Source organism: Pieris rapae, chromosome 7 (genome assembly GCF_905147795.1).
Source record: "Pieris rapae chromosome 7, ilPieRapa1.1, whole genome shotgun sequence".
In the NCBI taxonomy this organism is placed as follows: Eukaryota; Metazoa; Arthropoda; class Insecta; order Lepidoptera; family Pieridae; genus Pieris; species Pieris rapae.
The window spans coordinates 9,008,194-9,025,611 of record NC_059515.1 but is presented as its reverse complement, the minus strand read 5'-3'; the positions used below and the strand labels follow the sequence as shown (position 1 = coordinate 9,025,611).

The 17,418-nt window shown below is 31.2% G+C and overlaps 1 protein-coding gene across 2 annotated transcripts in view; it reads right to left on the bottom strand.

The window, feature by feature from the left end:
- Positions 1–219: 219 nt before the first annotated feature.
- The window catches only part of LOC111004179 (acid sphingomyelinase-like phosphodiesterase 3a), a 43,172-nt gene continuing 25,973 nt past the window's right edge, over positions 220–17,418 (bottom strand). For both annotated transcript variants that reach the window (XM_045629017.1, XM_045629016.1), the window contains 8 exons: positions 13,952–14,020; positions 13,430–13,589; positions 12,201–12,403; positions 11,141–11,298; positions 4,838–5,006; positions 3,820–3,932; positions 2,465–2,652; positions 220–1,760 (listed from right to left, as the gene is read on the bottom strand). In XM_045629017.1, coding sequence (XP_045484973.1) covers positions 1,538–1,760; positions 2,465–2,652; positions 3,820–3,932; positions 4,838–5,006; positions 11,141–11,298; positions 12,201–12,403; positions 13,430–13,589; positions 13,952–14,020 — 1,283 coding nt within the window. In that variant the 3' untranslated portion in view covers positions 220–1,537. The remainder of the gene's footprint in view (positions 1,761–2,464; positions 2,653–3,819; positions 3,933–4,837; positions 5,007–11,140; positions 11,299–12,200; positions 12,404–13,429; positions 13,590–13,951; positions 14,021–17,418) is intronic.

Below are 17,418 nucleotides of genomic sequence, written 5' to 3'. Positions count from 1 at the left end.
ATTGGTTTTTGTAACATAGCATTACACACATAATGCAGAGATAAATAAAACGAACGAATAAATTATGTTTGTTCATAGACAAGTTTAAAAAAACGGAATGTAAACAAATCGATGTGTATTTTTATTAAAGATCGTGTCGAATTAGAAATTATTATATTCCGTTGTTTTTTAACCTTTCTAATTACTTTTATTATAAACAAGTTATGCTTAAGTCATCAAACTTATACAAAATTATCCAATCGAGAAAAATAAATTGCCTGAAATTATAAGCTTTCAATACTATCTTACTAACTAGTTGTTCCACGTTTACAAAATTTAATATACTTTATATACACAAATTTCTTAAAATTACAAAAATAAAAATCAAATGTCTATATTTTTTTAATGCATGCAACTTCACCGTTTATGATGGATTCCAAAAAAATTAACGAATGTGCAAAAAATTTTACCAATAGATTACACGTTTTCCAACGTGCCGATCTCTGTATCCTATATCTGATGTTATTATAATGTAAAAATAATGTGCTATAAACGATTTTATATTTTAAGTCTCCGTTGACACCGCAATATTATTTTTATCTTTATAGCTGACACCTGTCCCCCAAAGAGGAAAGAGGCCACATACTTGCTAAGACTCTGACTAAAATTTCTCTTTAAATCTATATTATGAAGCTTTACAAGCATTTAACCTAATCGGGGAAAACATATAGAATACATTTCACATAAAGTTCATTATATCATATCATCTTAGGGTAGAGACTGTGTTCACAAGCGGAGCGAGTGCAGGAAACCGCCATCTGAGGGCGTCGGCTACGACCTGCCCGCACATTCTATACACCTGTTATTTTTATAACCTTGAGAGTAAAAAAAACATGACTGTTCACATTTGCTGTAATAACGCCTATGAATTATTCTCTAAAATATTTACAATAAGATAAAATACTTAAACGATTACGAAGATATTGTTTAAATCTAAGGTAAGAACTTCTAAATATCAAACCGGAAGTAAATTGACATTGGATAAACAAACTCTCTCATAACATTGGATAATAGACAACCTGCAAATTCCGAATAGCTTTTTACAAAATGCTTTTGCATTCGCAGACTATATTAAATAAAAAATATTTACAATTAATCCATTTTCATTCTAAAATAAACCGTGAGTAGCATTTTTTAATAACATACTTCTGAATTGAGTTTAAAATTATAATTATTATTTGCTTTGCGTGTGGTAATTAAACTGAAAGTTAAAGAAACATTTCTAAATATATCGTTATTCGTTTTAGCTAAATGTTTAATTTAAAAAAAAATATTTTTTTAGAAACTTTAGTATATTATTACCTAATATGAATATTTCGTTTCAGTACATAAAAATGACCTGTTAAGCCTTATAACAAGTCCATCAATAAAACGTTACTTAACAAATAGACAGCATAACATTGTAGCAGAAAATCCTTCACTTTTTCAAATACTTGAATATCACAAACTGCCTGAGCATTTCACCACTAACACTAAAATTGTTCAGTCACTTTGATTCCTAACAAAAGCTTAGTCCAATAAATAAAAGGGTAATGACTACATTCACAAGCGGAGCGAGCGAAGCGGATCGCCCAGAAGCCGCGAGTGCGCTTGCTGCGGCCTCCACACACTGTCTATACGCTACATGCTCAAGACACGTGATTGCGCAGAAGTGTTGATGCGCGCACGCACCATCGCAGTTGTGTGCGCTGTCATATTTAACGCTGTATGCTCGAATGTACCTGGAATGGAAAACTTTAGGTATATGGAATTTTTTAAAACATTAATTAAGGACATAGGAAATTTTACGGGCTTATCACTAAATACCACTTCGGGTTTTTACTACCATATAGCAGTCCTAGGCAAATTTTTATTTAGTCAATCGTGAAACTTTCGTAATGTGCTTTGGTGTAACAGATAAAAATCATCTATCGCCTTATTCTAGAAGAATGTAAAAACGACACAAACAAATAACGATATTAAAAACTAAAATGTTCACTATAGCTAACTTCAGGGTGTCGGTTGCTTGTGACGGTGTGTAAAAATTTAATCTCATAATTTTTCCCTTACGCACCAAAAGAAGCACAAATTCAAAAGGGACGGCAACCGTCGGCCTTATCGCTTTCAAAAGATCTCTTCTATGCAACTAGTTTGAAAAAAATTAGATAGGGTAAGCAAAAGAGTGCAAAAATATACAAGTTAATTATTTAGACAAAACTAAAACAGGAACAAAGAACATAATCAAATCATTTATTCCATTTGGACCACTTAAAATTGCAGTTTTTAACGTTAAATAAAATAAAAAGATGATTCTAGTTGCCCGTTCCAAAAGGCAGTTTCGTAAACAAAAAAAATCTACATTTTTACTACCAAGTAGCGCTCCTAGGCAATTTTTTATTGAATAAATCGTCAAAAATCACTGTTGAGTCACTAACATGCAACTTACTTATTAAAATATGACGTTTCATGAGGAGAAGCAATTCGCAGCTTTTCAGCTAAATTATGGAGAGACTCGGCAGATACATCGCGAAGGCCATAATACTGTGTGAGATTATATTCCGCTATCCACTCCGCCCCTGAATCTGCACGATTAGCAGTCTCTAGATCCAAGTAGATTTGTGTATAGTCCAAGACCTGTAAAAATAGTTTTAACTTACCTTTATAGCTTACATTTTACTTGATTATGATATTAAAGAAAAACATTTTTATGTGGATTTCAAAAAAAATGTAATTTAAAACCTCATTAAAATCTAATTATTAACTGAAATAATGAAGGTTCTAATGGCATAGGATTTATTTGATTAATACATTTTCAAGAACTGGCAGCAAACTAGTCGTCACTAAAACATCAAACAGATTGTTTTTCTAACTATCAGGAGTTTGGAGTATGACAGATGTTTTCCTACAAGTTTTAAATAATCTAACGATAGTGCATCATTGTTCGAACTCCAGTTCTATTTTAGAACCCCAGTATTAGCTTCTCACTCAAGTCACGTAACTAAGATCGGCTAACGTATTCTTGTAGTGGGCTTGTGCACAAAGCTTTCAAGTACTAGGATCGATTAACCCTCAATGTCTTTGTGATAAGATATTCTTGGAGATGGAAAAAGTTTAAAAAAATACAATAAAGGATACAAGAGATAAAGGCAATGTAAACAAAAAATATAAGGATCCCTTTATTCTTGCTCAGAATAGGTTTCTTACACGATGATACAATATTAATACTAAATGGTAAAAGAATATTTATTACAAACGTTTTTCGTTGTATTTGTACGGCTTTGCTTTACAGACAGAAGTTTTTTTATAATTATATAAAGACGGGCACACAAGCCTGTGGCACGGTTAAAAAGAGCAGTCATTGCAGTCCATAGACACCCATTTTAGTGGGTGCGTTGCCGGCATTTAAAGATGTAGAACCAGCTTGTTATAGAAAATATTGTCCACCATAGAGATATCATCTTGTGGCCACTGAACCTGGTTAGGTTTTTATCCTCGATGATGCTCTAAATTAAAATGTATTTATGAATGTAGATAGAATATGATGTTTAAAATAATATGGTGATTAAAGAAAAAGTACCTATGATAGTTTTTATTGTCAATCTGTATCATTTTAATATACGTATAATGCATAACAAAGGAGGCGTGACAGACGTTTTTGTCCAATCCCAGATATAATTCCATATATATTATAATTCGAAACAAATTTGTAAATTCATTTTGTATGGAAAGAAAAAATATCAAGATGAAGATCCTTGTTTCTCATTGTGAGAATAAAAAATTCAAGTACAAATTTAGGAATACCTTTCCTGTGTCGGTGTCAAACTTATAAAGCCTGAGGCCAGGGTTAGAGGACCCTCCTCGCTCTCGATGTGGGCTAACGGATGGTGCTAATAAAGCCCATGATACGGGGTTTTCTGCAAGAAAAGTATTATACAATTAAGGCTATTATAATATTACAGAATAATTTTATGTTTTAACTTAAACCAAATGGAAAAAAGGTTTAAAGTATGTAAAACGTGCAATTATAACTATTACAATTCAAGGGAGCTCTAAATTCGAATGAATAAAAATATACATATAACACATATTAATAGTAACAAAATAGCCCATCTTAAATTATATAATTAATTAAACTAACCAATACTGTATATCATTAATTATACTTTAGTCAATTATATAACATAATGAAACTGTAGTCCGCCATACTAATTTAATATATAAATAAATTACAAATGTGACAAATGAATAGAATAAACAAAAAGGAAACTGTTTAATTGGTATAAAGAAAAATAAAATCGGTTATATTTAAATAAAATCACACTATTATTTCAATTATAATAATTCAACGATAACTTAAAAATTTAAACTAAAACTTTGTAATAACTAGAAAGAAAGTTTCGAAAACTTACGTACAATTACCGCGTGTCAAAGACATTCTTGTGAAAATTTACTCTCAATATACATGACTTTTATTTTGAAATTAAACCTAAAACATTATTTGTCTATGGACATTAAGAGTTTATGTAAATCAGAGCAAAAGATAAAACAACAAAGCACCGTTCGCCACTGATCAGCCTCTTAATTCTAAAATGTTTTTTATATTAGTATTCTGGGTACATAAAATAAAATAAAATTTATTTATCCTTAATTAAATCTAAGATAATATTATGAGCAGAATTGGCCTAGTATAACGAAAACATAATTTGTGAAGCATGCTTTAGACCCAGAAAGTCGAAATCATGTCAGTCTTGACTTTCAAGCAACATAACGAAACAGAAATCTGTCATAGAGGTTGTGGTGGAGTGGAATTCTAATGTACCTTTATCGTATATAACACGGAAGGTATCGGCATGCAAATGGCCAAAGAATTGACCAGCAATGATACGGGCGTAGCGGCGAACCAATCGTAGATACTTCCCGTTCGCGTCCACAGATAATGTATTGTACCGGGAATCTGAACCAGGTGCAGCGTGGCCCACTATGTATACCTGTGTAAAATTAAAAAATGTATCTGTAAACTCACATTACATATACTTAGTAAAAATCACACAAAAATCTTGTCAGCCTGTCTTATGCTGATACAGAAAATAATATTAATGTGCAAAAATATAATATAAATGTGTGTATATGTAGAAATCATAAAGGTTAATACAGTTTACATGTTAAAATAGACTAGACAGAATAGACTTGCTGTCCACAGTACAGTACAATTAAGTTTTTTTTTATTTTCTTTTTTTTTACTACTTACACTATTCTGGACCCAGATATTTGTTCAAAAATAACATACAAAGTACAAATAATATTTATTTTTATATATTGCTACCCATGCACTATGTTCTACCAATAAGGATTTTGCTGTATTGCATATGTATATATTCAAAATAATTTCAATTCGGCTTAATGTCACTTGTTATACCGCCATTGAGGTCGATATTTTTTGTAATTAATATACATTGAAGTTTATGACATGTGCTATGTATAAGTATCTGTAAAACCTTATATTATAATAAATTCTTTCAACTCATGTAGACACTAATTAGCAAGTAAACATGAAGCCGTCTTACACTCGAAAGTTGATAAAACAAATTCAGATGTCTGTCTCATGCCTCGAAGCGGGTTCAAAGTATCAAATATATACGCAACTTATTGGCTTCTGTAATAACTAAAAGCTTTAATGGACATTTAAAACCATATTGATAAAATATTTATTAAAATTCGCATACACTTAATTAGTGCAGATATAACTTTGTAATTAATATAAAATATACATGTAGCCGTTCACAACCGAACATGGCAACACAGTTATGTAAACACGAGGAAATTTGACCTCCTGACACGATCCAGAGTTATTTCTGTTTAAATGAATTTCAAATCCCGAGCTTTGGGGCAGCAGAAAAATAGAAATAAATTGAATTCCTAAACCCTTTACTCGTCGAAGCGTGACTTGCTATGTTTAAATAATAATTGTAACTGTACTAATTGGAAAAGTTTTATATCGAGGATACAATAAAATTTCTATGTTCCAAAATTGTTTAACACTTTTAGCAATTCCAGTTCTAAACTATGTCAAAAACATATTTTTTCATCAATTTATTTCGTGACTTAACAATTATGTTTATAAACTTTTATTATATTTCAAAGCGCTTGCCAACGCTCGGTACTCTGATACATTACTGCTTTAAATAAATACAAAAAAAATATAGCCCTTAAAGCCAACCAGTAACGGAGAAAAGAAAACATCCTTAATTTTTTGTTTTTATTTCATTATAAAAAAATTATCAGCTATTATTTTAGATATTTATTTATTTAAACGAAATGAAATACTATGGTATATCAATCAAACCTGTAATCAATAATTTAGAGCAACTTATATTAAAAGAATTTTCTATAAAAAATTACTTAAATTGCAATAAAAAAGCATCAAAGTTTTAAAAGTTAAAATGTCTCCTATAAAGAAAACTGAACATAGAAAAGAACCCAAAGCGTCTCAGTTTTCTTTCTTTAATAAATTGGAGCACGGTAATTAACTAAAAACATTAAGTCAAGTACAAGAACAGCGATAAAACATCAAGAAAAATCCGAGCTAACATGGATTCTTTCCTCCAATTTCAAAGGCTGTTAGATTAACGAGTTTCTAATCTATAATTTATTAGTCTGGGTAACCGTAATTTCTACTTCCGTTGTTATGGTCCTCACGAAACTAAGTCTATTAAACTCGTATACAGATTGTAATGGCCTATGCATATTTTTATTTAATGAAATCAAGATATTCTCAGCATATAGATGTATATGATAATAATGTTTTGATTTAGATGAGAAGCACTGACAGCAAACATTCCCATACTCTGTCAATTAAAGAAAACTCTTAGTGTTACTATAAGTGTGACACGTTAAAATCAGTACTCATAATAAATACAATGAATCTATTAATAATCCAGTGACGGTATAACGGACGGTGTTATGATATGTAGACTTTTGCGGCTAAGACTATTTCATTTCACTTCACGATGTTTTCCTTTACCGCACAAGCACATTAGAATAAAACTAATGCAAAAAAGCCCTCTAAAAACAGAGTCATACGAATCATATAAATATATAAGATAAAATAGATCGATGTAGAAATTTACTAGCATTCAAATAGTGCTGTTATTGTAGTGATATAGATGATGATGCTATCAATAAATCATTCAAAAATCGAACATATTATCTTAGAAAGATAGATTCCACGCGTCTGTAGTGCGCTGTTTTGCACAGATTGATAGACAACAATTGAGATACATTTTTTAACTCGACAGATCTGACAGATAAAAGGGACGGACTAGAAAACTTTATATGACATTATATTTTAATCTACGATATTCTTATTTTGGGCTATTTATTTAGGCTAGCTTTAGGTTTATAAATCTGAAATTATCTGATATCTAAAACATTAATATGTTTATTGACTGCATTGTCTTCAAATTTCATTTAACCAAAAACGTTTTTAACAGGAATAAAATATGAGTATTAAAAAATAGCTTAAAGTATATCTTAAGTATACAAGAAGTTTCATAGTAGGTACATGCATGTCGCACAGAAAAATGGTAGAAAATTTTGAAAACCTCACTTGAAATTTACACTTCCGGTTTTGGAGTTCAAACTTATTTTTTTTTCAAAATTTTTTGTAACCAAACAGGAAATGTATGCAAATAGCAGAGCGTGATATTATAAAAAACCTATTATACAATCTCAGAAAAACTCGGAATATCAATTAGCATTATTTTTTGAAGGCTTGAAATATTATAAAAAAAGTAACGTATTTGCGTTCATACCCACTAGAGGTATTATTAACCCGAAGATAAACACATTTTACGACCTCACTTTTTTCACTTTATGTGAAATGCCCGTTCATTAAATATTTATAAAAATATACCTAGTGTTATTTTAACGCAGAATTTGTACGATTAAAAAGAGTGGCGGAGAGTTTATTGCCAGTTCTCTTCCGTTCTACGCCCTTGATTTGAGAACTAACAGATATCTATAGATAATAACTAACGATTTAATTGTTTTATATATTATAGAATTCATTTTAAAGACGTAAACAACCACGAACTTATACCGACAGAAAATGAATATTACTTTTTATTACCCGAAAATTGCTTCAGTCTTATCGACTAACACGATTGCTAAGGACTTGTATAGGTAGTAAATTACACCTAATTCGATAACGACCTTGTTAACTAAGTATAATTTCGTTGAGTTCGAAAACTTGAGGTACACTTCACATAACTTTATGTAATTTGATTATGAAAGTAAATACTGCGTTATTAGTGAACGCACGAGTGAAGATATTCGTGATGATTAGAGAGTTTTTAATTATGAAAATCCCATAACTGATACAGATTATTTTTCATGTACTTTTATTTAATATTTATATAAATATAATATAACGCTGTTTAGATCGCTGGACCTTGCACCTACTATTTATCGAAGTGCGTTATAATTTGTATCCATATAAAGACTATCAATATTATGTATACAAAAAGATTTCTCACCAGTAGTTCTTGATAAAAGCAAATTCGAACAAACGTTCATATTGGCATGTCTTATCGTTAATAAAACTTTTAATTGGTGAACGAATTAAATGAACAGCAAAATTAGCCATACTTAGTATTAAACTGACATGTACATGTAAAATTAAAATGTAAAAAAATACGAGTATATAATAGTTTAAATAGCATACAATAATAGCTGTTATTATTATTGACCTTATGATAATTAATATGACATTTACGTGAATATTTTGAAATGTCCGACTGTGGGGTTTTTGGTATAATTAATAAACTTGAATGTAGCACTTTCCAAATTAACGATTTATTATTTAACCCAAAATGGATCCAGATTTCAAATTTCTTGTTACTAGCAGCACTTTGTTTGGTGGGCACATTTTTAGAGTGACAGACATCCAACAAAAATATAAGCACAGCATAATAACACAGCACCAGTGGAATTCAATTATAAAATATTAAAAGTGCCTTGAAAATATCTATAAAAGTTTCAATTTCTTTTGAATGTTATAAATTACGGAAAATGTTATAAAATACATTACACCTCAGATTTTTGTATCTTTTCTGTGATAATTTCTAAAATACTTGTGCGCCTGATGCTTTCGATTTTTAGGGTCTAAGGCAAGCCGGTTAATCGCTTTGCGTCGTTTTTATTTGAATTCAAAACCAGCTAAATTTTTTTTACGCTCAAATAAAACTGTCTTTTACGGTAAACATATTGTAAGGTGTATTGTGTATCAGGCACTTAAGATTGATTTCAGAGACAAATACAAATTAAAGTAGACATAGGAGCGTACCCTCATCATAAAATAGACGTAAGAGTATAATTAAATTAATTTAACTAAATACTGATTGCTTTGTGTTCCGTAATAATTTCTAATAGACAAGTAGGTGAGCAACCTTTCGTGAATACAAGTCCTATTTTTAGGTCTCTTTATGTATAACAGTTTTCACACGATGTATTCATTCGCCGTACAAACAAGGACCCCAGGCGTTGATGACCCCAGAGTTGTACGATGATCCCTAAGCCAAAAACTGATAGAGTGGGTCTGGCGAGGAAATGCGCCCGGGCGCAATTCCTATTGAATATTGAATATTGTTATTATTAACAATATTCATGGGTGACCATGAATATTGTTAGTAAAAATATTACCGATATAGGACCGGGGCGCATTTCGCGAGGCGCATAACACACCATTCGTGACACTAGTATATTGTAATAAATAAAATGTATCTCGTTTTTTTGGAACAAATTGCGGGAAAGAAATGTCCCTGGACACAAGCAGTAGAGTATTTATAAAAAAAACCCTACGCCAACACTACTCTACAATTCCGCTTATTTAAATAATGCATGACATTGACAAAGATGGATATAAATTGCCACATTCGATTGTATTATTCCGCACAACAGATCAACTTGGAATCAATTTGCATACAAAAATCGAGTATATTTATCGAAAATTCCGATTGAATACATATTTTACTGAATAATTTATACATTTCACCCACTGATATGAAGCGCTTATGAATTTTAAAATATGGCCAAGCGTAAACTTTTGTTCTGAAGGTTCTGGAGTTACGAATTTTTATTCTAAAAGTTATTTTATGATTAAAAAAAACTTTTAAAAACACTAAATAAATTATTTTTACTATGGTACACAGCATGTAACTATACGCTCCATATTAGGGTTTTATTGAAATACCAACATGGGAATTTGTTAGTCTGAGTTCCAGTCATTATTGACTGCCATCTGTCAGTTCACCTTCGTCAATTGTTTAATTTATTTTAAGACGATAAGAACATTTCATACAATTAATACTATTATCTAAAGAAGACGTTGAAACGTAAAATGCTTATGTCTTATATAACTAATATGTTATTAAAAATAAGCTCATTATTTCTAGAACCATTTTAGGGAATAATTCGTATAATATTACTACTATTTGCTTCATAAAGTAATATATATTTCGTTATCCATAACTCATACAATAATGCGTGACTCGTAGTAATAATACTGTTCTGTGCGGATCACCAAATCGTTTGTTACATTTAATCCATTCAGGCGAATGACGAGCTATATTTATACCGATCCAGCTTACTGTCTTTTTTAATTAATTATGTGATTATTATGGGTATTCAATTTGCACGTTAGTTTTAGTTCATCATATAGAAATTCGTGCTTAAAGTACTATTAATACGTCATCATAATACTCGTTCTCTCAAATGTTTACCAACTTTCAAATTTCGAATTCATATTTGAGACGGTATGACTAGTGCGACTTTAAACAAACTATGGACATCCAAAATTACGGATCTTTCTGATCTGTACTGCGTTATATATTTGTTATCAGATGCAATAAGCCGTACTATATGCCTTTTTTGTATACAATCTGAAATTACTCTATATATATTTTCGTAGATATTCACCGTTTGGCTGAGCAATAACTTTATCTAAAGAAGTGTATAAAAGTGACCTAATCTATACATTAACTAAAGATAAATTACGTTATTTAAAATATTTAATCACAAATCAATTTAGTACCAAATAGAATAATTCCTCATTTAAAAAGCTTACCATCTCTTTGTTTGTAGTAGCTTTATCGAGGACTTTTTCCAGCCACTCCCACTGCCGACGGGCAGGTACCGTGTTTTCTTCTCGTAGTGTAAATAAGTTTGTATTTAGAGCTACAATGCGAAGTTTGCTCTGTGTTTGCTCTATTGTGTAGTAACCACCTGTAAAGATGACCAAATATAAATAGAACTTCTATGAGTAACGTAATTAATGTAAAATTTATACCTAATAAACTTTACATTAATTACATTACTCAAGGTTGTAGTATGCCAGATGTTGACAGTTATGAGTGGAGTACTAGACAACTAATCTGAAATTATATGAAGTACAAATATGTTGATCTAAATTGCACTGTGGCACAGTCTGCTCCTCAGCAGAATGCTGAGCCAGGGCCAATTTCAACCACACACACAATTACACACTTAAAACGCATCGTATTCTTTAAAATAAAAATACATATACTATTGTTATTTTGTGTGCTATGTGTGTATTTTGTTAGTAATGAATATTATATGTATGTCAATGTTTAAATTATTTCAGAAAATATAGTATAACTTCTAGACAATACACTCCATTAAAATAACATTTTTTTTATAGAACAGGGGGCAGGGGGCAGGGGGCAACCTGATGTTAAGCGATAGCGCCGCCCATGGACACTCTCAATGCCAGAGGGCTCACGAGTGCGTTGCCGGCCGTTTAAGAATTGGTACGCCCTTTTCTTGATGGACCCTAAGTCGAATTGGTTTGGAAATACATATGACAAAACGTAACCACTTTTACTTTTTTAATTAAAAAAACCTTGTAAAACTAATAGTTGCTCATTAAATGTTAGATATTTTGATTTAAAAAATCTGATATTTGTTCTTAAAATACAAAGTTATAAAAATCTATACATTTTTCAAACAATCCCCTAGTGCACACTTTAGTCACAAATTGGCATCTCTATCTATAACGTTTACGGGATATTAAAGCAGATTCCTCTATTAAATCAACCTCCACTGGCGAGTAAAAGGGCATTCTTCAATATAAAAGCCGTCTGAATAAAAAAGCTATAAAGTCATACCATTTTTCAGGGTTTGCAAAGCTTCCATGGGCAACCAATGGCTCCATAAATTCGTTAACCTCTCTGAAGGGGCTGGATCCGTATGTCCCAATACGGGGAAAACGAAATGCGAGCTAAATGTCATTCGAAGCAACTCCGTCATATTTCTTATCGCCTGGTACCTGTCGTCCTCATTCGTATGGTATCCGGCGGCTATGATATCACTGAAAGTAATTAAGTCAATAAAATTCTAATTTTTTTATTAAAATAATTTCTGAAACATCTAACATATTATTACACTTTATAAAGTTAAATTATTTATGCCAGTGGATCTTTGATACAAAATGTCTGAGGAGATATTGACAGTGTGTGTGTTTTGTATAGATAGTGTGTTGCGATATTGCGGACTACTCGATTGTGAGGACGTTGTTGATGTTAGCTCTTAAGTATACTTGTATATCATTTTTATAACATATAAAATAAACATTAAAATTAAAACCTCATATTATTGATTATTATTAAAATAGTTTAAATTTTAGTTTTCGCTCAGCATCAGTTTTCTTTACGTACAAATCAAAAATTCTGTTTATTTTCTCAGTCATCGAATCAAAAAAAGTCTAATTATATGGTATGTGCAGTCTCTCTAATAAATAACTTTTCTTTCCGCAAACATGAACTTCGCGTCTCATTACGATTGGTGCAGCTTTGAGTGGTGCACTTTTTTATTAATTTAATACATTTTCGAAATTTATTTATGTTTATGGGAAATATTTCAGTTCGCGGGTGAACTTTAATTGCAATGAGAACCTCTAGTGTATTTAAGTTGGCTGTGGCGAAAACCTCTACGGTTCACGATATATTTTTTCATAATTATTCCCTTTCGTTTGAAATGTAACTTCCTTTAAAAACATAATTATACCTGCTAAATAGTTATTTGTTGATTGTTTTGCGTAAAAATAACTATTACTGAATAGTATATATTACAAAATTTCACTACAGCTTAGCTTTACTACGGGACTAACAATAAATATATATGTGTTCGTATGTTTATATATAAGATCATTTTAGGCAATTTCGACTCATTTAAAAACTCGATGGTACAGATTAGTCCAGAAGCTAAACAGGTATATTGTGTATAAAAAATTACACGTTGAATTCTTAACGTCCTTCTTTAGGTTATTTGACCTGAATTAATAACACTTCCCCAGCACGCACAACGAAGCCGAGTCCACACTACAAACAAGACTTACCCAGTCCATAGCACGAATTCAACATTTTCAGAATGCCTCGTACGCATATACCGCAGAGCTGATTGTATGAGATCTAATGAACTGTCGCATGAGTAGTCACCGAATCGTCCAAGTGCCCGATGATGACCTGAACTGCCTCGTTCATCGGTTCGTCGGCAATCTTAATTTAAAAATAAATTTATTTCAGTTATTTTAGAAAGAGGAAATATTGTATTAAGATTCGAATAAATTTGAAATCTACTGAAGTGATTTCAAAAATCTTTCATCATTGGAATACTTTACTATTTATATTTAAAAAAGCTTCTATTCGAACTAGTAAATTATATTATTAACAATTCTTAAGATTTTTAATGAATTTGTACTTGATATCTTAATTGCGCTATCCATAGTCCTGGTATCTCTAATAAAAATGATTGTGAAAGCATTCTTGTAATACAAATTATCAAGATGCAGACATCAAAAATGATACTGGTATTTGTTACCTACGAATTGTAAAATTTCATATTAAATATATATACTTACGTTTCCTTGTATCACCTTGTGATGTATACAATGGGTCATAATGAAAGTCGGTTATATGCCAGAAATAACCTGCAACAAATAGACGTCATTAATACATAAACCAACAAAGTTACATGATTTTTTTTTAATTAATGTTACATCTACAAATGAGGTAATGTTCATACAGCAAAGTTATAATTACAGCAATATATCGCTGTATACCTTGGTATACCAAGGCATGCGTCAATTAAAAGGGTGTAATTTCCATTTTGGAAAATTATTCACGGAAATAGGCGTTTAAATATTCTGAAAAGCGTATTCAAACATTTCCGGGGTGATACAAAAAGTGGCAGCGTGTGCTTAACGATTCCCAAAAGATATTTCGAACATTTACGCTCATTAGTCCGCGGCTACGTCATTAATCAATCGTTTTTTAACTCACTCCAAGAGAAACGTTGGAAATATAATGACAACCACTCTTTTGCTAACATTGTTAAAAAATTATGATGTAATATTATGATATATATCTACAATTATACCTTATTATTAATAGGAGGGATGTTATTATAATCAGATAAATAAATGGGTTTGTTATAATTAATTTGTAATTTTTCTACTGTTGAACTGGTAAAACATGAGTTTTGCCACTTTTAACTCATCAATTCTTTGCCGCTTTAAATATCTGATAAAATACGAAAAATACTGATATAAATTCAATATGTAGTCTAGTAAATGAAAAGATGCATAAATCTTTAAAATCAATGATAATCAAAGACCACGTAGCAACGCCGCATTGTTACAAATAGGCCACCGTTATTCGTAGCGTTTTTCGTAGCATTGGTTTAAATAGTTAGAGACGCCATCTCTACGCTAGTTAAACAACGAATGTTGATGGGATGAAAAGTTACTCATGAAATAACTTACATTAGTATTTTGAATTTGTAAGAATTTATCATCTGAAGTATGTAATATCTGAAGTATAGAATAATAAACATGCATTTCTCAAGCATCTTACACATTTGAATCGTGGACTGAGTACTTACGCACTTTTTTTGCGTTAAAAATACTCAGTGCAGAAAATAACGCCGAAGCCTGCAACTAAGGCATTATATACCAAACATTTACTATTTAATGTTTTTTATTAAATTATAGGAATTACTTATTTATTGCGGTTTTAGGGTCTTATAAAAAATATTTAATGAATGAGACTTATATATGACATAATATAATTATATAATAATTAATATAAAAAAAATAAGTTAAAAATATAATTGTAGTTAATTCTAATATACCTAATAACTAACCGTAAAATTTAATAATAAAAATATATTATTAAAAGGAGTCCCTGTAGGCAAGGTTCCGAAGATACTGGCAGCGTTCCCCCTTTGAATAGCTATACTAATTAAAAAATAATGAAAAAACACGACATGCTATTAAAGCCAATGTAAAATGACTTCATAAATCTTCCAAAACCATATTACTTTAAACTTAAATATAGCATTAATTATTAAAGAAGATACGAGTAAAATAAACACAGTAATTGTGATTTATGAACAGTAAGCTGGGAACGGAGAACAGGAAAATTCTCACGGAACATAATAAAATGAATAATATTCACATTACTCAAACACACGATAGCTGTGTTACGCTTTTTTGTTACTCAACAGTTTTTTGACTTTTAAATAAACATGTTTATGAATTCATTTTGCCTAGAGTATTTATAAAGCATTACTGTTTTTCAGCTCTTGATTACAAATTGTATATATACTTGGTAAAAATTCTTAAAAGGCCGCCAACGCACTCGCGAGCCCTCTAGCATCGAGAGTGTCCATGGGCGGCGGTATCACTTAACATCAGGTGAGCCCGTTTGCCCACTGTTATATAAAAAAAAATAATAAACGTGTGGCACTCGGGGACTGCCGCGATACGGCTATTGCATAGCATTTTTTATCAACCTATGCAATTGTTTATTTTTTTTTATTTATGCAGTATTTTTTTTTTCTTTGACATTAATTCAATCTTCCAGACTCAGACTAACAGGCCTATATAGTCTGTCTCGTGTCTAACGCGTACCGGCCGCGTTTACGTTACGTTCACGTTACCGATCTCGTCAGAGAGATGTGAGACGCAGTATGCGTTCTGTCCTGCTCTAATGCATATTGGGCGCACCTTTATTACGCCATAGTGTGTTAGGTTATTTTCGTTACGGAATTTCTTGATTCGGTCGCCGCGCTCAATTAGCTAGCTTAAAAAAGTACCTTTATGAATGTTTAATTCTAAATTGTCACACAAAACATTATTAATTACCCTAATACATTACAAACATATGTATGTTTGACAAGGGATAATTAATGTATCGATCGGTGACCTAATGAGGGACAGAACCTATAGGGACCTATTGCATACCTTTGTTGTATTTTATTTATATACATTTTGTGTAAATTTTACTTTCTGTCTCTGAATTGCGATCATCAATCAAGCATTTAAACTAATCAATACGTAACTAAAAATATATTAAATTTGACAATGTGTCTTAAAGCAATTCTTACAGTATTTTTACAAAATACTTCCACAAAACACCTTGGTATTTTACTTTACTTCTAAAAAACAATTCATGTGTTAGGATATTGATACAAGTTGGGATATCAGGCCACATACATCTTAAATTATAGTACTAATCAGATTCTTTCTACTTCACCCATCTTAAAAAACCCAGGCCGTAAAGCTACATATAGATTAGACACATGTAAACGAGTTGTTATGTGCAAAATCTAATTTAACGTGCTCAGCATTGCACATTACCATTTATTACTAAAAGGTATATTGTTCCAAATTCAAAACTAAATTTGAGGAAGTATATTAAGTTTTATCTATATCTGAACCACTGCACTGGTTATGAATTTGTAGTTGCAAAGCGAATCCAATTATTTCTCGCACTAACCACAAGATTGCGGGTTGTGGGGTGACGTTATGAATGTTCTATTCGACTGGAATTACGGTGACCCTACACTTATTTATCTCTTATTGTTATTGCGATCATGAACACCTACAATTGCAACAAATGCTTGGCTTATGTGTTCGCAATTATAGAGGCCCTGAAAGTTTTTATTGTTAACTTGGTCGGTCGCTTTTCAAACATTTATTAAACAGCTACATCACTGTAGTATAAACAAATAAGACAAATGAAGTATTTAACTTTCATTTGTCTTTTTGTTGAAAGCAGTGTTGGCCTAGTGGCTTCAAGGTGCAACTCCCGTCCCTGAGGTCGTGGGTTCGATCTCCGCCTGTGCACCTGTTGATATGCACATTTAACATTCGCACGAGCGGTAAAGGAACATCGGCTGATCACGAAACAGATACAAAAATATGAGGCCCAGAAATAAAAACGTTGTAGCTCCACTGCTTAATTTTATTTTTAGCTTTAGTTATAATATATAAATAGATAATAAAATGTTTTCACAGTTGACAAAATGAATAATTAACACAAA